The sequence below is a fragment of the Salvelinus namaycush genome, chromosome 6, assembly GCF_016432855.1.
Source record: "Salvelinus namaycush isolate Seneca chromosome 6, SaNama_1.0, whole genome shotgun sequence".
Taxonomy (NCBI): Eukaryota; Metazoa; Chordata; class Actinopteri; order Salmoniformes; family Salmonidae; genus Salvelinus; species Salvelinus namaycush.
The window spans coordinates 45,550,847-45,577,761 of NC_052312.1; the positions used below are offsets into that span (position 1 = coordinate 45,550,847).

The 26,915-nt window shown below is 42.3% G+C and overlaps 1 protein-coding gene across 1 annotated transcript; it reads right to left on the reverse strand.

The window, feature by feature from the left end:
- Positions 1-74: 74 nt before the first annotated feature.
- Positions 75-22,459, reverse strand: si:ch211-244b2.4 (uncharacterized protein LOC541512 homolog). The gene is made up of 10 exons (XM_038995379.1): positions 22,380-22,459; positions 9,434-9,579; positions 7,393-7,603; positions 6,150-6,281; positions 5,677-5,821; positions 4,996-5,131; positions 4,597-4,717; positions 2,032-2,110; positions 1,678-1,883; positions 75-1,479 (listed from the first exon to the last, which is right to left on the reverse strand). The coding sequence occupies exons 1-10, from the start codon at positions 22,399-22,401 to the stop codon at positions 1,424-1,426; spliced, it is 1,254 nt and encodes a 417-aa protein (XP_038851307.1). The 5' UTR covers positions 22,402-22,459; the 3' UTR covers positions 75-1,423.
- Between the last annotated feature and the right edge of the window lie 4,456 nt (positions 22,460-26,915).

A 26,915-nucleotide genomic window follows, 5' to 3' on the forward strand; every position in this document is an offset into this window, starting at 1 on the left:
GGTTGGTGAAACGCAGAGTTAGTAGAACCAAGAACAATCGTGCAAACTACCAGAACACAAAATAAAAGCATTCAAACATTTCAGATTTTATTCAGCTTTTAATCAAAACCTTATTACATGGAAACATATACTGTTTTTGTCTTTATTCAGTGTGTACAGTAACAATACGGCAGTTTAAGCTTTCAATCATATTGAGGTACCAAGGACAAGCGTCAGGCCCCTTTATAGGAACATTTTAACGCAGTGTTATTCCAACATTGTTACTACCACATTACTGTAGATTGTATTGCATTGATTTTCATAAAACCTAATCAATTCATCATTGCTAAAAGTCAAACTGTTCAACTGTTCGTAACAGAATTTGTTTACTCACAGTTCTTCTGAGAATTTATTGCAGCAATAAAAATGTAACTCATCTAGGGGTAAAGTACAAGGCAGTCAGTGGGCTGTTTATTCTGAACAACCATGTTAGAAATGAACACAAGCTAGATGACCAATGATGTGTATATATATAACTGGCTATGACCCTTGATTCAAATAAATGATTAAATTAAAATATTAAGACTTATTTAATGAGGGCTTTGAATATTCCGGTCTTTTCGAACAACACCTGAGATAAAAATGTATGACCTACATTTCAACATCATGCACACAACTAACTAAATGTCCCAGTTACTTGATCATGGCAGTCTGCTACAGCATTCCTCATATATGCATACCCTACAAAGGCAAAGTGCAATATCTGATTAAAATAATTAACAGCAAAATCTGACTTCAAAGTCTTTTTCTGTCCAGATGTAACAGTTTAACTTTAGTCCGTCCCCTCGCCCCGACCCAGGGACCCTCTACACACATCAAAAAGTCACCCACGAAGCATCGTTACCCATCGCTCCACAAAAGCCACGGCCCTTGCAGAGCAAGGGGCAACACTACTTCAAGGTCTCAGAGCAAGTGACGTCACCGATTGAAAGGCTATTAGCGCGCACCACCGCTAACTAGCTAGCCATTCCACATCCGTTACACAGACATACAGCAATTTTTGGTACTTCATGATATATTCTGATTGACTGGGTTGTTCTTGTCAGGAAACTAAATGCCTTATTATCACATATTACACCAGGCCATTACAACAGATCAAATGTTTTTTACCAAATTTGCAGATACTGCACTTTGCTTTTGCGGGGCAAAAAAAATAAACACACAGAAAAAGGTAAACAGTTTGTTATTGTGCATGTTGTTTCATACACAGTGTATACAGGAGTATATCCATTATCTGTAGTCCTTTTCTGCAATAGGCATGTATTTCTCGTTCGTGATCTAATGGCAGGTTCTTGCATGTAAACAATAGCAACCCAACAATTCTACGTCCCCTAAAATAAACAGCAATGATGATGTTGGAGTGTTGAGTTGTTCCTCATGCTCTCTAGACACGCCTGATGTTGCGCGTCACCCTTGTAGACTGGTTGGTTTGCTTCATGGCTGCAAAAGACAGAGACATTTAGAGAATGCTTCAGACAAGGCCTAAATACATATTGTCATTCCTTTTCTAGAAAATCTAATTGATTAAGACCTACTATAAGAATGATGACCTTCAAAAGAGATCCCACTGAAGTTCTCTCTCCTCTAACATGAGTTACACATCTTCTGCAAGGCTACACACGTCTTGAGGCCTCCTACCTGAAAAGTCCAGCTTGTAGGTCTGTCCGTTGACAGTGAAGGACATGGATCCATTGAAGTCCTGCTGGTACTGGTCTTCAATGTCAGCACTGTCTTTGAAGGTGTGCCATCGCCCACTTTTCCCCCCAAACTGCCACTCTGGAGATTCACTCTGGCCCGCTGGGGACATCTTCACTCTCTGGAAAGCAGACGTCACTCGACCAATTCTGTTCAAATCAGAGAGACCGGTTCGTTTGTCTCAAGTAAAATATCAAGACATTCAAATCAGCACATTCAAATAATGAGGGTTTTGTCTATGGCACAGTAGATGTCTTCTCCTAAAGGGGCAATCTGTTCGATTGTGTTTGAACTTACAGATTTCCGCTTTGAGGTGGTTGGTACTGTGGACGACGGACAACTTTCCTCTTCCTCTTGCCGTTCACCTGTCTCATTTCTGACAAACACACACACACACACATCATGAACAGAGAAACTAATAAACAACACAGAAAATGTTTATTCACATACGTTCACTTTCCCAGTTACGTTGAGTCTTTCTGTTTTGAGTGAGTCACAGACATGAGTGAGTCACAGACTGGCAACTGCTTGGCAACGACCAGTGAAGGACATGGATCCATTAGCGCGTACGGCCCAGTACAAGTCGGAAGTTTACATACACTAAGGTTGGAGTCATTAAAACTTGTTTTTCAACCGCTCCACAAATGTTTTGTTAACAAACTATTATTTTGGCAAGTCGGTTAGGACATCTACTTTGTGCATGACACAATTAATTTTTCCAACAATTGTTTACAGACAGAATATTTAACTTAAAATTCACTGTATCGCAATTCCAGTGGGTCAGAAGTTTACATACATTTAGTTGACTGTGCCTTTAAACAGCTTGGAAAATTCCAGAAAATAATGTCATGGCTTTAGAAGCTTCTGATAGGCTAATTGACATAATTTGAGTCAATTGCAGGTGTACCTGTGAATGTATTTCAAAGCCTACCTTCAAACTCAGTGCCTCTTTGCTTGACATCATGGGAAAATCAAAATAAATCAGCCAAGACATCAGAAAAATAATTGTAGACCTTCACAAGTCTGGTTCATCCTTAGGAGCAATTTCCAAACGCCTGAAGGTATCACGTTCATCTGTACAAACAAAAGTACCATGGGACCACACAGCCGTCATACTGCTCAGGAAGGAGGCGCGTTCTGTCTCCTAGAGATGAACGTACTTTTGTGCGAAAAGTGCAAATCAATCCCAGAACAACAGCAAAGGACCTTGTGAAGATGCTGGAGGAAACAGGTACTAAAGTATCTACATCCACAGTAAAACGAGTCCTATATCAACATAACCTGAAAGGCCGCTCAGTAAGAAAGAAGCCACTGCTCCAAAACCGGCATAAATGTCACGTTCCTGACCTGTTTTCTCTTGTTTTGTATGTGTTTATTGGTCAGGGCGTGAGCTGGGTGGGCATTTCTATGTGTTGTGTTTCTATGTTGGGTTAAAGGGTTGCCTGGTATGGCTCTCAATTAGACAATTAGAGGCAGGTGTTTGGCATTTCCTCTGATTGAGAGTCATATTAAGGTAGGTTGTTCTCACTGTTTGTTTGTGGGTGATTGTCGCTGTGTCTATGTCGATGTTCTATGTTGCATGTATGCACTAGTTCATTCTTAGCTTCACGTTCGTCAGTTTTGTTATTTTGTTAGTTTGTTAAAGTGGTTTCATTTTGTGTTTGTTCTCTTCTAAATAAAAGAAGATGTTCTTTTCACGCGCTGCGCCTTGGTCCTCACTCTCTACCTTTGACGATCGTGACAATAAAAAAGCCAGACTACGGTTTGAAACTGCACATGGGGACAAAGATCATACTTTTTGGAGAAATGTCCTCTGGTCAGTTGAAACAAAAATAGAACTGTTTGGCCATAATGACCATCGTTATGTTTGGAGGAAAAAGGGGGATGCTTGCAAGCCGAAGAACACCATCCCAACCGTGAAGCACGGGGGTGGCAGCATCATGTTGTGGGGGTGCTTTGCTGAAGGAGGGACTGGTGTATTTCATAAAATAGATGGCATCATGAGGCAGGGAAATTATGTGGATATATTGAAGCAACATCTCAAGACATCAGTCAGGAAGTTAAAGCTTGGTTGCAAATGGGTCTTCCAAATGGACAATGACCCCAAGAACACTTCCAAAGTTGTGGCAAAATGGTTTAAGGACAACAAAGTCAAGTTATTGGAGTGGCCATCACAAAGCCCTGACCTCAATCCTATAGAAAGTTTGTGGGCAGAACTGAAAAAGCTTGTGCGAGCAAGGAGGCCTAAAAACCTGACTCAGTTACACCAGCTCTGTCAGGAGGAATGGGCCAAAATTCACCCAACTTATTGTGGGAAGCTTGTGGAAGGCTACCCGAAACGTTTGACCCAAGTTAAACAATTTAGAGGCAATGCTACCAAATACTAATTGAGTGTATGTAAACTTCTGACCCACTGGGAATGTGATGAAAGAAATAAAAGCTGAAATAAATAATTCTCTCAACTATTATTCTGACATTTCACATTCTTAAAATAAAGTGGGGATCCTAACTGACCTAAGACAGGGAATTATTACTAGGATTAAATGTCAGGAATTGTGAAAAACTGAATTTAAATGTATTTGGCTAAGGTGTATGTAAACTTCCTACTTCAACTGTATATACTGTATAGCCGCATTGTTGTTATTTTATTGTGTTACTATTTCCTTTTTTTCTTTAGCAAATGTTTCTTACTTTTTAACTCTGCATTGTTGGGAAAGGGCTCTTAGGTAAGTATTTCACGGTAAAGTCTATACCAGTTGTATTTGGCGCATGTGACAAATAAAGTGTGATTTGATTGATTTGACATTAAAGTTTTAATGTCAATATAAGTGTTTGTCTAAGGTTTCTTTCAGTCTCACTCACGTCTGAATCGGATCTCGAAGGTATCGGAGCCGATGTTGAATGTAAGACAACCGTTACGGTTGCGTTGGAATTTCTGCTCGATCTCAGAACTCTGGATGGGGCCTGGGTTTCCCTTGGAATCCTGAGAGAAAAAACAAACACTCTTCCCGTCACTCAACAATGGTTTCTGTGACACGTTTTTTCTCTCAATAGCATTACATGTCATATGATATGATGTTTCTAAGCTGAATTAAGACTAGAGTAGAGGATTCCAGAGTTCCAGAAGAGGTTTCCATGGTTCAGTTTACTTCCTGAATTGACTGAATTGAAATGGAATTGACCTCAACCTTGGCATGTTCCTAAGTTCAGCTTCTAAAGACAACGGTACACTTGGGGTTGTTGCATGGTGTTTTGCTGTACCTTTTCTCCATACTTGATCCAGCCTTTGCTAGTTGAGTAGAACCAGATCCACTCTGTCTGCTGACCATCCAAACGCCTCACCCTCAGATTCTTCTTACCGCGGACTCTCATCGCCTTGAAATCAATACTCACTGCTCTACACACACACACACAGAGACAGAGAGACAGAGAGACAGAGAGACAGAGAGACAGAGAGACAGAGAGACAGAGAGAGAGAGAGAGAGAGAGAGAGAGAGAGAGAGAGAGAGAGAGAGACACAATATTAAGTAATCAGAACAACAGTTTTCAGCTGTCCTAACATAATTGCAAAATAGTTTTCTAATGATCAATTAGCCTTTTAAAATGATAAACTTGGATTAGCTAACACAACGTGCCATTGGAACACAGGAGTGATGGTTGCTGATAATGGACCTGTTTGCCTATATAGATATTCAATACAAAAATCAGCCGTTTCCAGCTACAATAGTCATTTACAACATTAACAATGTCTACACTGTATTTCTGATCAATTTGATGTTATTTTAATGGACAAAAAATGTGCTTTTCTTTCAAAAACATGGACATTTCTAAGTGGCTCTAAACTTTTGAATGGTAGCATATATATATATATAAAGACAATGTATGTAGGCCTATCTGGCTCTGAACTAAACTAACACCATCAGGTGTACTTCCTCTCCTTACCCGTAGGGGGTGTTGTAGATATTGATGCCCTTATTGTTGGGTTGGGAGTACTGTGCCTCCAGAATGTGATCGTTGGCTATGTCCTTCCAGCCATGTCCATCTTCCAACTGCCATTTGTAGGGCCCGCTAAAGTCACGCTGAGCCCCTGACAGGGAGTCACAAAATGAAAACAGGTAAATTACGCCCCCAACACGCTCATTCATTGCATACATAAATATCTCTGTTCATGGTCACAAACACAAACATATTAGCTTGATTAGGCCATTGTCCATTTTCAGTCTTGGTCAATTAACATTTCTAAACGTTTCAAGATTTATGGATTGAATTGAAGCAAACTTGTTGACTCCCTCCCTCCCTCCCTGACCTTTTTACAGCCTAGTACATGTCTCACCTCTAGATGAAGACCTTTCCCTGGCCCGGTCTCCTCCTCTCCTTCCCTCCCTGACCTTATTACAGCCTAGTACATGTCTCACCTCTAGATGAAGACCTTTCCCTGGCCCGGTCTCCTCCTCTCCCTCCCTCCCTGACCTTATTACAGCCTAGTACATGTCTCACCTCTAGATGAAGACCTTTCCCTGGCCCGGTCGCCTCCTCTCCCTCCCTCCCTGACCTTATTACAGCCTAGTACATGTCTCACCTCTAGATGAAGACCTTTCCCTGGCCCGGTCTCCTCCTCTCCCTCCCTCCCTGACCTTATTACAGCCTAGTACATGTCTCACCTCTAGATGAAGACCTTTCCCTGGCCCGGTCTCCTCCTCTCCCTCCCTCCCTGACCTTATTACAGCCTAGTACATGTCTCACCTCTAGATGAAGACCTTTCCCTGGCCCGGTCTCCTCCTCTCCCTCCCTCCCTCCCTGACCTTATTACAGCCTAGTACATGTCTCACCTCTAGATGAAGACCTTTCCCTGGCCCGGTCTCCTCCTCTCCCTCCCTCCCTGACCTTATTACAGCCTAGTACATGTCTCACCTCTAGATAAAGACCTTTCCCTGGCCCGGTCGCCTCCTCTCCCTCCCTCCCTGACCTTATTACAGCCTAGTACATGTCTCACCTCTAGATGAAGACCTTTCCCTGGCCCGGTCTCCTCCTCTCCCTCCCTCCCTGACCTTATTACAGCCTAGTACATGTCTCACCTCTAGATGAAGACCTTTCCCTGGCCCGGTCTCCTCCTCTCCCTCCCTCCCTGACCTTATTACAGCCTAGTACATGTCTCACCTCTAGATGAAGACCTTTCCCTGGCCCGGTCTCCTCCTCTCCCTCCCTCCCTCCCTGACCTTATTACAGCCTAGTACATGTCTCACCTCTAGATGAAGACCTTTCCCTGGCCCGGTCTCCTCCTCTCCTTCCCTCCCTGACCTTATTACAGCCTAGTACATGTCTCACCTCTAGATGAAGACCTTTCCCTGGCCCGGTCTCCTCCTCTCCCTCCCTCCCTGACCTTATTACAGCCTAGTACATGTCTCACCTCTAGATAAAGACCTTTCCCTGGCCCGGTCTCCTCCTCTCCCTCCCTCCCTCCCTGACCTTATTACAGCCTAGTACATGTCTCACCTCTAGATGAAGACCTTTCCCTGGCCCGGTCTCCTCCTCTCCCTCCAGATGAAGACCTCCTCCTTTCTCTCCCACCTCCTCCTTTCCCTCCAGATGAAGACCTCCTCCTTTCTCTCCCATCTCCTCCTTTCCCTCCAGATGAAGACCTCCTCCTTTCTCTCCCACCTCCTCCTCTCCCTCCAGATGAAGACCTCCTTCTGTCCCTCCTCCCACCACCTCCATCCCTGTCAGAGGAGGAGCTGGGGTGCTTGAGGTGACACTTGGCTCCATAGCGACAGTTGCCTCTCAAGGCATATTTGCAGATGTGTCGGTAGTGGCATCTTTTCCCATCCCGGCAGCAACCGCTGTTGTAGTACCGGCAAGGCTCTTCCTGATCCTGATCAAATATAATATAATCAACCAAACTGAAATAGATATGAGCGCATGAATTACACAGAATATACAGTGCCTTCGGAAAGTATTTAGACCCCTTGATTTTGTTACATTATAGCCTTATTATAAAATTGAATTGAAACAAAACAGCGATCTACACACAATATCTCATAATGACAAAGTGAAAACAGGTTTGTAGAAATGTTTGCAAACGTATTAAAAATAAAAAACTGAAATAAGGGAAAGGGGGATACCTCGTCAGTTGTCCAACCGAATGTATTCAATTGAAATGTGTCTTCCGCATTTAACAAATACCTTATTTACATAAGTATTCAGACCCTTTGCTATAAGACTTGAAATTGAGCTCAGGTGCATCCTGTTTCCATTGATCATCCTTAAGATGTTTCTACAACTTGATTGGAGTCCACCTGTGGCAAATTCAATTGATTGGACATGATTTGTAAAGGCACATACCTGTCTATATAAAGTCCCACATTTGACAGTGCATGTCAGAGCAAAAACCAAGCCATGAGGTCAAAGGAATTGTCCATAGAGCTCAGAGAAAGGATTGTGTCGAGGCACAGATCTGGGGAAGTGTAACAAAATATTTCTGCAACATTGAAGATCCACAAGAACACAGTGGCCTCCATTATTCTTAAATGTAAGAAGTTTGTAACCACCAAGACTCTTCCTAGAGCTGGCCGGCTTGGCCAAACTGAGCAATCGGGGGAGAACGGCCTTGGTCAGGAAAAAGATAAGAGAACCTTACAGAAGGACAACCATCTCTGCAGCATTCCACCAATCAGGCCTTTATGGTAGAGTGGCCAGACGGAAGCCACTCCTCAGTAAAAGGCACATGACAGCCCGCTGGGAGTTTGCCAAAAGGCATCTAAAGACTCTCAGACTAAGAGAAACAAGTTTCTATGGTCTGATGAAAACAAGATTGAACTATTTGGCCTGAATGCCAAGCGCCACATCTGGAGAAAGCCTGGCACCATCCCTACGGTGAACCATGGTGGTGGCAGCATCATGCTGTGGGGATCTTTTTCAGTGGCAGGGACTGTGAGACTAGTCAGGGTCGAGGCAAAGATGAATGGAGCAAAGTACAGAGAGATCCTTGATGAAAACCTGCTCCAGAGTGCTCAGGACCTCAGACTGGGGCGAAGGTTCACCTTCCAACAGGACAACGACCCTAAGCACACAGCCAAGACAACACAGGAGTGTCTTCGGGACAAGTCTCAATGTCATTGAGCGACCCAGCCAGAGCCCGGACTTGAAGCCGATCGAACATCTCTGGAGAGACCTGAAATAGCTGTGCAGCAACGCTCCCCATCCAACCTGACAGAGCTTGAGACGATCTGCAGAAAATAATGGGAGAAACTCCCCAGATATAGGTGTGCCAAGCTTGTAGCGCCATACCCAAGAAGACTCAATGCTGTAATCGCTGCCAAACGTTCTTCAACAAACTACTGAGTAAAGGATCTGAATACTTACGTAGATGTCATATTTCATATTTGAAATGTTTTATACATTTGCAAAAATGTCTAAAAACCTGTTTTTGCTTTGTCATTATGGGTATTGTTTGTAGATTGAGGAAAAAAAAACTATTTAATATATGTTAGAATAAGGGTTAGGGTAAAACCATCCGCTAAATTACCATATTATATGATATCATATTGTTCACACTTTTCTTTTTAGAAGGAATTATATGGGGTGCCGTTTGTAAAGTTGAACAGTTCATTTGTACAGGCTATTTTATTTATTTTTTACGTAAAAGGTTTCATTTGAGCCCCAGATCGAAACGACAAAAAAATAGGATGCTTGATATACTGACCTGCTGACACTGGGCTGAGGTAGATGGAGTGTGCCTCTGACTGGGTCCTGCTGCATCACTGTCTGATTCCTCTTCTGTAGCACTGCTCTCAGAGTTACTCTCAGAGCAGCTGAAGTTCTCCTGGTAGCTGTTCCCTTGACTTGGGTCTGGACAGGGAAAATAGAATAGAAATACAATAGAATAGAATAGAACAATAGGAAATAGAAGAGAAGCTGTGAATACAGTGTGATATTGGACCAGTGTGATATCAAATTGTGTTTTGTACACTGTAAAAAAAATCCTGTAATTGTCACGGTAAATAAATGTATAATCAACAGTAACAAACTGTAAATACTGAATACAGTAGGTTATTGTAAATTACATTGCAGTGTTAATTGGTACCAGTTTTGTTATTTTATATGCATTACTTTGTAATATTTTCTGTATAATATAAATCAGAAAGGCACATCATACAAATAAATAATTTTCCATTGTTAAAAGTAAACCACAAAAATAGGAGCTACATGTAAAATGTAGGCCCCTTGTGGAAATTAGGAGAATTGCAACATGACTTAGCCTGAAATCTAACAACTCTCCTCCCCATACTATAGATTTCAGTACCAGTAATGGTACCGTCAATAGATTCCAGCCAGTGAGTTGCGGTGAAGACAAGTGGACAATTTGTGAATTCTCAGAAGACAAGTTGCTCAATGTTTCAGCCATATTTGTGTGTGCATAATATGAGTGAATATTTTCAATGTGATGTACACTGAGTGTACAAAACACTAGGAAAACCTGCCTTTTCCATGACATAAACTGTCCAGGTGAATCCAGGTGAAAGCTGTGATTTCTTATTGATGTCACCTGTTAAAGCTACAATATGTAACTTTTTTGGGGACCCGACCAAATTCACATAGAAATGTGTGTTATTGTTCTGTCATTTGCATTGAAAGCAAGTCTAAGAAGCGGTAGATCTGTTCTATGTGCACTATTTCTATGCTTCCCGTTCCTATGTTTTTTTTTTTAAACTTTCGGTTTTGTACACCAGCTTCAAACAGCTGAAAATACAATATTTTGGGTCATGGAAAATATATTTCACAGTGGTTTAGATGGTACAATGGTTCTCTACACTATACTTCCTTGTTTAGTCACATAAACTATTCTAATTTTAGCAACCAGTAAAAGGCGGAGCAATTTCGGCATAGTGCATCTTTAAATCCACTTCAATTAGTGTAGATGAAGGGGAGGAGACAGGTTAAAGAATGAGTTTTAAGCCTTGAGACGATTGAGACATGGATTGTGTATGTGTGCCTTTGAACAGGGTATGGTAGTAGGTGCCAAGCGCACCGGTTTGAGTCTGTTAAGAACTGCAACGCTGCTGAGTTTTTCACGCCACCACCCAAAGGACATCCAGCCAACTTGACACAACTGTGGGAAGCATTGAAGTCACATGGGCCAGCATCCCTGTGGAACGCTTTTGACACCTTGTAGAGTCCATGCCCCGACGAATTGAGGCTGTTCCGAGGACAAAAAGGCATCCAACTTAATATTAGGAAGGTGTTCCTAATGTTTTATATACTCATTGTATGTTACATGCTGTCGGGGGGAGAACTCTGTAAGATAATTATGTGCATTGTCATTACTAGCTTACTAGCCAGTTAGCCAGGCTAGGCATTAGAAGAAGACAAAATGTATGTTACCAATTGAATTACATATATTGCAGGATAAATCAATATCAAAGTTTACATAACTGGCCATATATGGATGTTACATTTTACTTTATGGGTTGGTTACGTAGGCTTCTTCTAACCCATCGCTTTCTACTACATATAATAATACGATTAAATGATATCTATACATTAAAAACCAAAGTATATCAGAATTACAGTCATTCTAATAAATGTTACACCCCTTGATCTTCAAGAATAGGACTTGGAAATATAAAAGTATAGATTAGCCAAATTGATTTAAATGAGCATGACCCCAAAACTAAGGACTTGTTAGCCAGCTCTACTCTACTCAAATCAAATGTTATTAGTCACATGCGCCGAATACAACAGCTGTAGACCTTACAGTGAAATGCTTACTTACGAGCCCCTAACCAACAATGCAGTTTAAAAAATAAAAGAACACGGATAAGAATAAGAAATAAAAGTAACAAGTAATTAAAGAGCAGCAGTAAAATAACAATAGCGAGACCATATACATGGGGGTACGGTACAGAATCAATGTGCTGGGGCACCGTTCAGTTGAGGTAATATGTACATGTAGGTAGAGTTATTAAAGTGAATATACATAGATGATAACAACAGAGAGTAGCAAGAGTGTAAAAGAAGGGGAGGGGCGGCAATGCAAATAGTCTGGGTAGCCATTTGATTAGATGTTCAGAAGTATTATGGCTTGGGGGTAGAACATTTTTAGAAGCCTCTTGGACCTAGACTTGGCGCTCCGGTACCTCTTGCCGTGCGGTAGCAGAGAGAACAGTCTATGACAAGGGTGGCTGGAGTCTTTGACAATTTTTAGGGCCTTCCTCTGACACTGCATGGTATAGAGGTCCTGGATGGCAGGAAGATTGGCCCCAGTGATGTACTGGTCCGTTCGCACTACCCTCTGTAGTGCCTTGCGGTCGGAGGCCGAACAGTTGCCATACTAGGCAGTGATGCAACCAGTCAGGATGCTCTCGATGTTGCAGGTGTAGAACCTTTTGAGGATCTGAGGACCCATGCCAAAACTTTTCAGTCTTCTGAGGGGGAATAGGTTTTGTCGTGCCCTTTTCATGACTGTCTTGGTGTGCTTGGACCACGTTAGTTTGTTGGTGATGTGGACACCAAGGAACTTGAAGCTCTCAACCTGCTCCACTGCAGCTCCATTGATGAGAATGGGGGCGTGCTCGGTCCTCTATTTCCTGTAGTCCACAATCATCTCCTTTAAACTTGATCACGTTGAGGGAGAGGTTGTTGTCCTGGCACCACACTGCCAGGTCTCTGACCTCCTCCGTATAGGCTGTCTCGTCATTGTCGGTGATCAGACACTGTTGTGTCATCGGCAAACTTAATGATGATGTTGGAGTCGTGAACAGGGAGTACAGGAGGGGACTGAGCACGCACCCCTGAGGGGCCCCTGTGTTGAAGATCAGCGTGGCGGATGTGTTGTTACCTACCCTTACCACCTGGGGTCGGCCCGTCAGGAAGTCCAGGATCCAGTTGCAGAGAAAGGTGTTTAGTCCCAGGGTCCTTAGCTTATTGATGAGCTTTGAGGGCACTATGGTGTTGAAAGCTGAGCTGTAGTCAATGAATAGCATTCTCACATAGGTGTTCTTTTTGTCCATGTGGGAAAGGGCAGTGTGGAGTGCAATACAGATTGTATCATCTGCAGATCTGTTGGGGCGGTATGCAAATTGGAGTGGGGTCTAGGGTTTCTGGGATAATGGTGTTGATGTGAGCCATGACCAGCCTTTCAAAGCACTTCATGGCTACAGACGTGAGTCCTACGGGTCGGTAGTCATTTAGGCAGGTTACCTTAGTGTTCTTGGGCACAGGCACTATGGTGGTCTGCTTAAAACATGTTGGTATTACAGACTCGGACAGGGAGAGGTTGAAAATGTCAGTGAAGACACTTTCCAGTTGGTCAGCGCATGCTCGCAGTACACGTCCTGGTAATCCGTCTGGCCCTGCGGTATTGTGAATGTTGACCTGTTTAAAGGTCTTACTAACATCGGCTGCGGAGAGCGTGATCACACAGTCTTCCGGAACAGCTAGTGCTCTCATGCATGTTTCAATGTTATTTGCCTCGAAGCGAGCATAGAAGTAGTTTAGCTCGTCTGGTAGGCTCATGTCACTGGGCAGCTCTCGGCTGTGCTTCCCTTTGTAGTCTGTAATGGTTTGCAAGCCCTGCCACATCCGACGAGCGTCAGAGCCAGTGTAGTACGATTCGATCTTAGTCCTGTATTGATGCTTTGCCTGTTTGATGGTTCATCGGAGGGCATAGCGGGATTTCTTATAAGCTTCTGGGTTAGAGTCCCGCTTCTTGAAAGCGGCAGCTCAACCCTTTAGCTCAATGCGGATGTTGCCTGTAATCCATGGCTTCTGGTTGGGGTATGTACGTACGGTCACTGTGGGGAAGACGTCATCGATGCACTTATTGATGAAGCCAATGACTGATGTGGTGTACTCCTCAATGCCATCGGAGGAATCGGAACATATTCAAGTCTGTGCTAGCAAAACAGTCCTGTAGCATAGCATCTGCTTCCTCTGACCACTTTTTTATTGTTCTAGTCACTGGTGCTTCCTGCTTTAATTTTTGCTCGTAAGCAGGAATCAGGAGGATAGAATTATGGTCAGATTTGCCAAATGGAGGGCAAGGGAGAGCTTTGTATGCGTCTCTGTATGTGGAGTAAAGGTGGTCCAGTGTTTTTTCCCTTCTACATTTACATTTACATTTAAGTCATTTAGCAGACGCTCTTATCCAGAGCGACTTACAAGTACATACATTCATACTTTTTTTGTACTGGCCCCCTGTGGGAAAAACTTCTGGTTGCACGTTTAAAATGTTGCACGTTTAAAACGTTTAAAATGCTGATAGAAACTTGGTGAAACGGATTTAAGTTTTCCTGCATTAAAGTCCCCGGCTATTAGGAGTGCCGCCTCTGGGTGAGCGCTTTCTTGTTTGCTTATGGCTGAATACAGCTCATTCAATGCTGTCTTAGTGCCAGTTTCTGACTGTGGTGGTATGTAAACAGCTACGAAAAATACATTGTCACGACTTCCGCCGAAGTCGGTCCCTCACCTTGTTCGGGCGGCGTTCGGCGGTCGACGTCACCGGCCTTCTAGCCATCACCGATCCACTTTTCATTTTCCATTTGTTTTGTCTTTGTTTTCTACACACCTGGTTTCAATTCCCCCCATTACATGTTCATTATTTAACCCTCTGGTTTCCCCCATGTTTGTGTGCGTGTTTGTTTAATTGTTAGGCTGTATTCTGACGGCTGGTATTATTGTTGCCGGGTTTTGTTGTTACGCCCGTTTAATTCATGCTACCGGTATTTTTCCAGCACCATAGTATTGTGTTTGTACTGGTGTTGTCTTGAATTAAGTACCATGTCCACGCATCTCAGCTCTCCTGCGCCTGACTCCTTTCACCAGTTACCCACAGCCTTGACATACAGATAGTGTGGTCTACAGCTTATCATGAGATACTCTACCTCAGGCAAGCAATAGCTCGAGACTTCCTTAGATATCGTGCCCCAGCTGTTATTTACAAAAATACATAGTCCGCCGTCCCTTGTCTTACAATACGCCACTGTTCTATCCTGCCGGTACAGCGTATAACCAGCCAGCTGTATGTTGATAGTGTTGTCGTTCAGCCACAACTCCGTGAAGCATAAGATATTACAGTTTTTAAATGAGAGCGCAGCAGTGTGAGTCACATCAATACGCTGTGTAGATATCAATAATAAGTGATATCCGTATTGCCGTAGACTACACCACTGCTGTCATCCTTACCTCCTAGCGTTTATTCAAGCTGGATAATCTTTGGATGCCGACAGCAGTCGCACAACTGGAAGACATAGCTTGGACTGTAGCCTACAAAAGCCTATTCTTGCTCTTTTCCCGCAATCCGTCAAACACATTTGGTGTGTCATCATAGTGGTCTCTGACTTGTGATCAGACTCGCTCAGGTGGAACAAACTTAAATTTGTGCTTTTTTTTGAATGTCATTGAGAAAACAGATAAGTATCCGATTTTTTCCCGCAAATATCCTTTCTGAATTTAAAAGTAATGCTCGAAGTTATCATCTAGTTTTGAAAAGTATCTGTAATCTGATTACAATATTTTCGCTGGTAACATAAAGGATTATAGTTACCGTTTTTGGTAATCCCTTACATGTAACGGATTACATGTAATCCATTACTCCCCAACCCTGCTTGTAAAATGGTAATAGCTTTGTTAAAGTAGTTCCATTCTATGCATAGTCCTTATATTGTACAGCCTATATAATATATATAATATATATTGCAGCAGCTTAATGACCATGTATAGCATGTTTAAACTGGTTAATGAGCACCCTCGCTCTGTCCACTATTAACTTGGGCAGCGGTCTAAGGTCTAAGCGGTCTAAGGTAGTGCATCTCAGTGCTTGAGGTGTCACTACAGACACCCTGGTTCGAATTCAGGCTGTATCACATCCGGCCGTGATTGGGAGTCCCATAGGGTTGGTCCGGGTTTGGCCGGGGTAGGCTGTCATTGTAAATAAGAATTTGTTCTTAACTGAGTTGCCTATTTTAATAAAAAGCTTGGTTTAGTGACACAGTTTTCTCATGTGTACTCTCGGGCCACATTATACTTCAGTCAATGTGAGCATATTAGATCTGTATTATGTAGCAGTAAATGTAACAGTATAACTTCAGACCGTCCCCTCGCCCCGACCCGGGCGCGAACCAGGGACCCTCTGCACACATCAACAACGGTCACCCACGAAGCATCGTTACCCATCGCTCCACAAAAGCCACGGCCCTTGCAGAGAAGGGGAACCACTACTTCAAGGTCTCAAAGCGAGTGACGTAACCGATTGAAACGCTATCAGCGAGCACCACCGCTAACTAGCTAGCCATTTCACATCCGTTACATAAAGACTGCAGCTTTATCCTGCTATTGCATTATCATTCAGATAAGTCAAGTTGTATCTGTGTATAGCCTTACCCCTTTTAAATAATAGTGTATTATAATATGTCCTTTCTTTTCTACCCTTGTAGAACCACTCTATAGTTATTACTGGGTTGGAACTTAGAACTAATAGTGGTGTGTGTGTGTGTGTGTGTGTGTGTGTGTGTGTGTGTGTGTGTGTGTGTGTGTGTGTGTGTGTGTGTGTGTGTGTGTGTGTGTGTGTGTGTGTGTGTGTCTTCAATAAACCCCCTTAATCTGGAATACAGCCTCATCATTGTTTTGACGGAAATTCTGTAGTGGTTACTGCCAGCCTAAAACCAGCACCGAAGTTTTCCCTTATTTTAATGTTCCTTCGAATCTACAACCTAGCCATATTTGTCACATTTGTGACTGAGACTTGTGCTTTAAACAATGTACATTTGTTGATTGCTAAGCATACAAATATGATTATTTCTTGATACATTTGAATAGAGGTCTAGTTGTGGCCGCAACTGGACTAGATTGTGTAGCCAGGCAAGGTGATAAGCACAGTTGCAAACTGCAGCCCCCCAAACGATTTGTTCACGAGTTTGAGTTTGTCGAGCCGAGGCTGTGTTTGTTTTGCTTTTACAAAGCTGTGTCCACTACAACATTCAATAATCAATGAATTTCAGTCATTCTAGCACCATGTGATCAATTATCAGTTCCAAACATGTATTTTTTGTTCTCTATGTTTCTGATCTATTTTCCTGCGAGCATATGACAGACAGCATATGGCAGACAGTTTGTGGTCGGAGAACGTCTCTGGAGCCGCTGACCGGGGGTACAGGTTAGTTGAGGTCATGGTGTAATTGCAGACCGCAATTCAAGGCTTTTCTTGATGTGGTCGTTCCTTGATATCAGGTAATGCCCGTTGGCGTTACCCCCCCCCCTTGTTTTTACACTGCTGCTACTTGCTGTTTATTATCTATGCCTAGTAATTTTACCCCTACCTACATGTACAAATGACCTCAACTAACCTGTACCCCCGCGCAATGACTTGGTACCGGTTCCCCCTGTATATAGTCTCGTTATTGTTATGTCATTTTATTGTGTTACTTTTTGTATTAAGTAAATATTTTCTTACCTCTATTTCTTGAACTGCATTGTTGATTAAGGGCTTGTAAGTAAGCATTTCACGGTAAGGTCTACACCTGTTGTATTCGGATGTGACAAATTTGATTTGATTGTTTCTTGACACAGATGATTTGTTTACATAGCAGGTTAGGATAACTAACGTGGCAGGTTAGGATAATTAATGTGGCAGGTTAGGTGAATGAGGTTAAGGTTAGGAAAAGAGTTTGGGTTAGGCTTAGCTACAATGCAACAGTTGTCAACATCTGTTGTCCCCGATGTGAAAGAAAGGGCCACAGTGTTACGGCTGTCATAGTCGTTCTCCTCCTCAGACGAGGAGGAGCATGGATCGGACCAACACGCAGAGTGGTTAGTGTTCATTATTTAATGAAAGTAAAACAGAACACTTCAAGACACAAAACAACAAACGTAACCAAACCGAAAACAGTCCCGTGTGGCACGAACACTGACACGAGATACAAACACCCACAAAAACACACGTGAAACCCAGGCTGCCTAAGTATGATTCTCAATCAGGGACAACGATTGACAGCTGTCTCTGATTGAGAATCATACCCGGCCGAACACAAACATCCCAACATAGAAAATCAAACATAGACAAACCCACCCAACTCACGCCCTGACCAACTAAATAAATACAAGAAAAAGGAAAACAGGTCAGGAACGTGACACACAGACCAATGGCGAGCATCAATGGGTGTAACTTGATATCAAGAAACGCCGATATCAGAAAACGCCCCTAAAAGCGATCTGCAATTACTCCTGCTGTAGAACTCATTGAAGCCAGCAATAGCAGGTCAAACGAACGACTCACTCAGAAAAACAAATCACGACTCTCGAGTCAGTAAAAATAGTTGTTCAAAAATAATGAATCATTCGCAAACTAAACATCACTATACTGTAGACTATTTATCTTTTCATGCAGTCATCTCAGTTTTCATGTGAAGCATATTTGTATCCTTCGCTTGTTTGTAACAATTGCAAAGACATTGGCAACTTTGTACTTGAAGTCAACTTAGTTCTGAAGTTATCGGAAGTCATAGACAGAGAAGTATCTTGATTCTATGTTTAGCAGAGATCTTCTGTGTATGAAGTGATGCGGTAGGGAAAAACACCTCTAACGATGCACTAAGCTGTGTTACGAGTAGTCTGAGGCATTTGGTAAGTAACAAGCATTTTCAAGTGCAACTTTAGTAACAATGGTTTTGGGAAACAGAACCCAAAACCATTGTCCCCTCCTAAAAGTTGTAAAACTGCCCCAACCTCCCCTCCTAACAGGAGAGGGGGGTTTGTTCACATCTCTAATAGCCAATTCACTGAAAGGGCTAGCGGCATGACAGTACTGACAATATTTCAAATGTATTTTGATAAAAAGTGTGTGTTTTGTCAAACTATAAGTAATTTATTATTTTAATGTATTTGATCTTTTGGATGGATGTACAACTTTTATTTTTTAGATCAACCGGTGCTAGGGTTCATCTTGATGGTAAAGATGTTTTACTTTTGTTTCATGATTTAAATCAAAACAAAGTATAAATAATGCATATTTTCATTATATATGGTAAAAATTATTAACATAAATGCAAGTCGGCAAAAGAAAACTCTTAATTTTTTAATTGAACTTTATTTTACGGCATTTTTTTTGAAAATGCCGTGTAATCTGAAATACTGTAAAGCAAACGGAACCCTAAATGCCTGTGAAGCCTTGTGTATTTTTGTTTAAATGTGTCTTCCCTTGTGTATAAAGTTTCTGTGTTATTTGGTGAAATAGTTTTTTAAAGATATGTTTGTATATTGTTAAAATTGTTGTTAATAAAAAAAATAATAATAATATGACTGGACATTGGAGAGCCAGATATTTGTGACACATTTTACATTTACATTTACATTTAAGTCATTTAGCAGACGCTCTTATCCAGAGCGACTTACATTTAACCTTTATTTAACTAGGCAAGTCAGTTAAGAACAAATTCTTATTTTCAATGACGGCCTAGGAACAGTGGGTTAACTGCCTTGTTCAGGGGCAGAACGACAGATTTGTACCTTGTCAGCTCGGGGATTTGAACTTGCAACCTTTCGGTTACTAGCCCAACGCTCTAACCACTAGGCTACCCTGCCGCCACGCCGCCACCCTGCCACCCTGACACAACCGCCACCGCCGCCACCCTGACACAACCTAAAATGGGTGCAGAAGCACACCAGTACCCAATTTTATGTTTATTCTATGGCCAACCACCCCTTTAGCTATACCTTATTTTCCTCCTGGCTACCCCAGCCCCGGCCAACAGCTCCGCCCCCCCGCAGCTACTTGCCCGAGCGTCCCCAGCTTTTCCTTCATCCAAATCCAGATTGCAGATGTTCTGAAAGAGCTGCAAAACCTGGACCCGTACAAGTCAGCTGGGTTAGACAATCTGGACCCTCTCTTTCTAAAACTATCCGCCGCCAATGTTGCAACCCCTATTACCAGTCTGTTCAACCTCTCTTTCGTATCGTTCGAGATCCCTAAAGATTGGAAAGCTGCTGCGGTCATCCCCCTCTTCAAAGGGGGTGACACTCTAGACCCAAACTGTTATAGACCTATATCCATCCTGCCCTGCCTCTCTAAAGTCTTCGAAAGCCAAGTTAATAAACAGATCACTGACCATTTCGAATCCCACCGTACCTTCTCTGCTGTGCAATACGGTTTCTGAGCTGGTCACGGGTGCACCTCAGCTACGCTCAAGGTACTAAACGATATCATCACCACCATCGATAAAAGACAGTACTGTGCAGCCGTCTTCATCGACCTGGCCAAGGCTTTCGACTCTGTCAATCACCGTATTCTTATCGGCAGACTCAATAGCCTTGGTTTCTCAAATGACTGCCTCGCCTGGTTCACTAACTACTTCGTAGACAGAGTTCACTGTGTCAAATCAGGGTGCCTGTTGTCTGGACCTCTGGCAGTCTCTATGGGAGTACCACAGGGTTCAATTCTTGGGCCGACTCTTTTCTTTGTATATATCAATGATGTCGCTCTTGCTGCGGGTGATTCCCTGATCCACCTCTACGCAGATGACACCATTCTGTATACATCTGGCCCTTCTTTGGACACTGTGTTAACTAACCTCCAAAGAGCTTCAATGCCATACAACACTCCTTCCGTGGCCTCCAACTGCTCTTAAACGCTAATAAAACCAAATGCATGCTTTTCAACCGTTCGCTGCCCGCACCCGCCCACCCGACTAACATCACTACCCATCTCCAATCCAAAATCAAATCTACAATCAGCTTTCTATTTCGCAAACAAAGCCTCCTTCACTCACGCCGCCAAACTTACCCTTGTAAAACTGACTATCCTACCGATCCTCGACTTCGGCGATGTCATCTACAAAATAGCTTCCAATACTCTACTCAGAAAACTGGATGCATTCTATCACAGTGCCATTCGTTTTGTTACCAAAGCCTCTTATACCACCCACCACTGCGACATGTATGCTCTAGTCGGCTGTCCCTCGCTACATATTCGTCGCCAGACCCACTGGCTCCAGGTCATCTATAAGTCTATGCTAGGTAAAGCTCCACCTTATCTCAGCTGACTGGTTACGATAACAACACCCACCTGTAGCACACGCTCCAGCAGGTATATCTCACTGGTCATCCCCAAAGCCAACACCTGCTTTGGCCGCCTTTCCTTCCAGTTCTCTGCTGCCAGTGACTGGAACACTGAGCAGCTAACCGACTGAGCAGCTAACCGATCGCTGCAGCTGTACATAGTCCATCTGTAAATAGCCCACCCAATCTACCTACCTCATCCCCATATTGTTTTTTAAAAACTTTTCTGCTCTTTTGCACACCAGTATCTCTACTTGCACATCATCATCTGCTAATTTATCACTCCAGTGTTAATCTGCTAAATTGTAATTACTTCGCTACTATGGCCTATTTATTGCCTACCTCCTCACACCATTTGCACACTCTGTATATAGACTTTCTTTTTTTCTATTGTGTTATTGACTGTACGCTTGTTTATTCCATATGTAACTCTGTGTTGTTGTTTGTGTCGCAATGCTTTGCTTTATCTTGGCCAGGTTGCAGTTGTAAATGAGAACTTGTTCTCAACTAGCTTACCTGGTTAAATAAAGGTGAAAAAAAAATATATATATATATATTCCACACTATGCCTTTTATGTCCCATGGGTCCTCAACTTCAGACTCTTTTGAACTCTTCATCTTATTGGCAGATGCCAGGAGAACGCTACCTGCCCAAATGCACTGCGCCAACTTTAAAGTTTGGTGGAGGAGGAATAATGGTCTGGGGCTGTTTTTCATGGTTTGGGTTAGACCCCTTAGTTCCAGTGAAGGAAAATCTCAACACTACAGCTTACAATGACATTCTAGACAATTCTGTGCATCCAACTTTGTGGCAACGGGGAAGTCCCTTTCCTGTTACAGCATGACAATGCCCCCATGCACAAAGTGAAGTCCATACAGAAATGGTTTGTTGAGATCGGTGTGGAAGAACTTGACTGGCCTGCACAAAGCCCTGATCTCAACCCCATCAAACACCTTTGGGATGAATTGGAATGCCAACTGCGAGCCAGGCCTACTTGCCCAACATCAGTGCCCGACCTTACTAATGCTCTTGTGGCTGAATGCAAGCAAGTCCCCGCAGCAATGTTCCAACATCAAGTGGAAAGCCTTCCCAGAAGAGTTGATGATGTTATAGCAGCAAAGGGGGGACCAACTCCATAGTAATGCCCATGATTTTGGAATGAGATGTACTACGAGCAGATGTCCACATACTTTTGGTCATGTAGTGTAGCTGCGTATAGGCACGGCTTCCTTGTTTTTAGTCTACCAGTTTGTCTATCCTGAGCATTATAGGACATTGTTATGAATTACAGAAATGAAAGTGAAAGCATGTTAGAATTTCCTAGAAACAAAATCCTACTATTATAGTAACTTTACAATAAAGACTATACCTGAGAACAAAGTAGACATAGAAACGTGAGTTTTATATAAAACGCCTAAATGAACTTTAACGTGTTGTCAAGTTGGCTAGAACCTATTGAATCAAAGCCGTCTGTCTGACACGAAACAACAACAATTCACGCACCATACCGCTTGATATGAAACATAAAGGGAAGGGAATAAAACAAAAATAAAACATTGTAAGAAAATAATCTAATCAGTTCATATTTAATGCGTCTTACCATTTACGCTGCTGGACGCCATGAGAAGAACAGTAATAGCTTTCGTTTTCCATTGAATAGCCCGCACGCCAGCGAAGCTAGTTTTACATTAGGGACAGATCGAAATTTACGTGGGAGGGGTTTTACTTGGGAAATTTACGTGGGAAAACTTTTTTATTTTGCTTTGGGGAGGGTTGTGTGTTTTTTATTGGGCACAGGGGATGGTAGTGTGTTTTTTCCTAGGTTTACATTCACTCTTTTTTGCATTTTTTACTATATAATTCTTCCATCCTAGCCAATGTCCCCATCTGCTTGCATGCGCCTCCCCTATAAACAGTGTTTTGGTACTTCCCTTATGCACTACCTTTTCCTTGCACTAACTTTAATTATAAACTGGGTGGTTTGAACCCTGAATGCTGATTGGCTGACATATCAGACCATATACCATATTTACGACAAAACATTTGTTTTTCCTGCACTAATTAGGTTGGTAACCAGTTTATAATAGCAATAAGGTGTAACGGCAGATTTCCTCCTCTTCGTCTGAAGAGGAGGTGTAGCAGGGATCGGACCAAAGCGCAGCGTGGTTAGTGTTCATCATGACTTTAATTAAGACAATAAACGTGAACACTACAAATATGAAAACAACAAATGTGAAAAACCGAAACAGTCCTATCTGGTGCATAGACACAAAGACAGAAGACAACCACCCACAAACCCCAACACAAAACAGGCTACCTAAATATGGTTCCCAATCAGAGACAATGACTATTAGACACACAACATAGAATGCCCACTCAGCTCACGTCCTGACCAACACTAAAACAAAGAAAACACAAAAGAACTATGGTCAGAACGTGACATAAGGCACCTTGGGGGTTTGTGGTATATGGCCAATATACCACGGTTAAGGGCTGTGTCCAGGCACTCCGCTTGCGTGGTGCCTTAGAACAGCCCTTAGCTGTGGTATGCCATATACCATACCCGCTTGTGTGTTTTGTCACCAAAGCCCCATATACTACCCACCACTGCGACCTGTATACTCTCGTTGGCTGGCCCTCGCTTCATATTCGTCGCCAAACCCACTGGCTCCAGGTCATCTACAAGTCTTTGCTAGGTAAAGCCCCGCCTTATCTCAGCTCACTGGTCACCATAGCAGCATCCACCCGTAGCACACGCTCCAGCAGGTATATTTCACTGGTCACCCCCAAAGTCAATTCCTCGTTTGGCCGCCTTTCCTTCCAGTTCTCTGCTGCCAATGACTGGAACAAATTGCAAAAATCACTGAAGCTAGAGACTCATATCTCCCTCACTAATTTTAAGTATCAGCTGTCTGAGCAGCTTACAGATCATTGCACCTGTATATAGCCCATCTGTAAATAGCCCACCCAACTACCTCATCCCCATATTGTTATTTTTTCTTCTTCTCCTTTGCACCCCAGTATCTCTACTTGCACATTCATCTTCTGCACATCTATCATTCCAGTGTTTATTTGCTAAATTGTAATTATTTCGCCACTATCGCCTATTTATTGCCTTATCTCCCTAAACTTACTTAATTTGCACACACTGTATATAGACTTTTCTATTGTGTTATTGACTGTACCTTTGTTTATTCCATGTGTAACTCTGTGTTGTTTGTGTCACAGTGCTTTGCTTTATCTTGGCCAGGTCGCAGTTGTAAATGAGAACTTGTTCTCAACTGATGTACTTGGTTAAATAAAGGTGAAATATATATATATTTTTTAAATGATTGCTTAATTATAAACTGGGTTGTTCGAGCCCTGAATGCTGATTGGCTGAAAGCTGTGTTATATCAGACAATATACCACAGGTACAGTATGACAAAACATTATGTTTTACTCTTCTAATGATGCTAGTAAACAGTTTATAATAGAAATAAGGCACCTCAGGGTTTGTGGTATATGGCCAATATACCACGGCTAAGGGCTGTATCCAGGCACTCCATGTTACATTGTGCATAAGAACAGCCCCTTGCCATTGGCCATATACTGTGCCACACCCCCTCAGGCCTTATTGCTTAATTATAAACTCGGTGGTTCGAGCACTGAATGCTGATTGGCTGAAAGCAGTTGTATATCAGACCATATACCATAGGTATTACAAAACATTACTTTTTACTCTTCTAATTATGTTGGTAATCAGTTTATAATAGCAATAAGGCACCTCAGGGGTTTGTGGTATATGGCCCATATACCACGACTAAGTGCTGTTTCGAGGCACTCAGCATTGCATAGTGCACAAGAACAGTCGTGCATAAGAACAGCCCTTAGCCCTGGTATATTGGCCATATACCACACCCCTTTGGGCATTATTGCTTAACTATAGCACAGGTCAATATATTCTACCAGTCTAACTGTCTATTCTGCCCTCGATCCACCATTCATAGTGACAATAGTGGTAGGTGGATAGTTTGTCCAAATCTGCAATAGGCTAACTAGAAATCATATCACACATAAAAGCATTAAAAGTTGCAATAATTTTCAATAGGAATCCACGAGAACAAATAGGTATAGCTGATATGGAACGGAGAGGCCAGGTGCATCTCATGAAAGACATAAGACACACAGCTCAAAAAGCTCCCCTATTGATCTTGTTTAGGGACAATACAATTATCTTACCTAGACTAGCCTACAACACAACACAACACAACACAACTGTCACGATCGTCTATGGGTGAGAGAGAGGACCAAGGCGCAGCGTGTGCAAAATACATTCTCTTTTTATTTAGAGAAGGGAAAAACACGAAACGAACACTGAATACAAACTAAACAAAACAACAAACGACCGTGAAGCTAACGACGTAAGTGCATAGACAAGCAACAAACGTTCAACATAGACAATTACCCACATTAACCTAATGCCTATGGCATTAGAGACAATGAGAGACAATGAATGACAGCTGTCTCTGATTGAGAACCCTTCAGGCAACCATAGACTTACCTAGACAACTACACTAGACACTGCCCCATACACATACAACACCCCTAGACACTACAAAAACACAGACATTCCCCATGTCACACCCTGACCTAACTAAAATAATAAAGAAAACAAAGATAACTAAGGCCAGGGCGTGACAACAACACAACACAAGCAATGAATCATTGCATTATTGTTTTCATGTGAGTACAACATTATACTCTAGTCTGCAGTGAAAATGTCATTTGAATAACGGCTCAAAAGCCCTGTGATTTGAATGTTTCATTCCATTTGGATCCGTTGTGAGTCTACTCTTGACAGTTTATAACGTGTAGAAAGACACGGTAGCAGGCTAGACTGACTGTATTTTTACTTCTGATACTCATTTTCATTGTTTAGCCGACTCTCTTATCCAGAGCGACTCATAGGAGTGAGTGCATACATTTTAATTATTTTTTTTCGTACTGGTACCCCGTGTCAATCAAACACACAACTATGGTGCAAGCGTTATGCTCCACCAGATGAGATACATGGGAATATACTGAGATGACTGTCTGTTGCAGATCATCCTTCTCCCAAGTCATCCTATTATAATGCTGCCACACATGCTCCGGCAGGCTCAGTTATCAAGGAAAGCTTAAAGCATGCCCTGCCTCCTCTCCAATCCAATGGGCTATTCCTCGCGCACCTAGAACCTTCAATATAGCCTAAATATTTATATTTGAACTTTTAAAATGTATTACCTTTTCATATGTGGCATAAACACAACCAATCAATGTTTTCATCTGATTAGGCTACTTCAACATTCTTCTGTATGCATGCACACATTCCTCCAAAATATCATTCCAACATCCTTACAATGGCTTGACATTAACCAGGTTTTCATCCAACCATTTCATGTGAGTAAATTATGTTAGATAAAAAATGTCACGACATTCAGTTTATTAGGCTAAAGATGAAATAAATGATGATGAACTTCACAGGGTGGTGAAAGTGCACTGTGATTAGCTTGAAGTTTTCAAATTTAACTAGGCAAGTCAGTTAAGAACTAATTCTTATTTACAATGACGGCCTAGGAACAGTGGGTTAGCTGCCTTGTTCAGGGGTAGAATGACAGATTTTTACATTGTCAGCCCGGGGATTCGGTCTAGCAACTTCTTGGATTACAAGCACAGCGCTCTAACCACTAGGCTACTTGCCGGCCCAGATGCTCCTTTGAATAAATATTGATGGTCTTATTTTGTCGACATGATGATCGAAGCTTGGCTGTCATTTGACAATTAAAATCATTCTCACATTTTGGTCCATAATAATCTCATCATGTAGTAGACTATACCCACACTGAGTCTACAAACTGTTGACTAGAGTGCACCTGCCAATATCAGAGTGGGCACTATTGTTATACCTACGCACCATTTTTTTTGTGACAAAACCATCAGTTGGCCTAGAGTTGAAAATAGAAATGGAAACCCATTTAACTTGTATTTTTTATTCGGTATATGGGAATTTAAGTATTACACACAGATTTTAATCTGCGACATGTCAATTTGATGGAAACAACTCTGATGGGAAAATGCCTATATTGTATTTCTGCAGATTTTAGAATATTGGCAT

Bases quoted from the DNA above. Each gene is read 5' to 3' on its own strand.
- si:ch211-244b2.4 (XM_038995379.1), bottom strand. From the start codon at position 22,401: ATGGCGTCCAGCAGCGTAAATG. The intron at 6,282-7,392 runs GTGGGAGAGAAA...TAATAAGGTCAG, and splicing joins ATCTGGAGGGAGAGGAGGAG to GGAGGGAGGGAGAGGAGGCG. The intron at 5,132-5,676 runs GTAAGGAGAGGA...GTGTGTGTGTAG, and splicing joins ATCTACAACACCCCCTACGG to AGCAGTGAGTATTGATTTCA.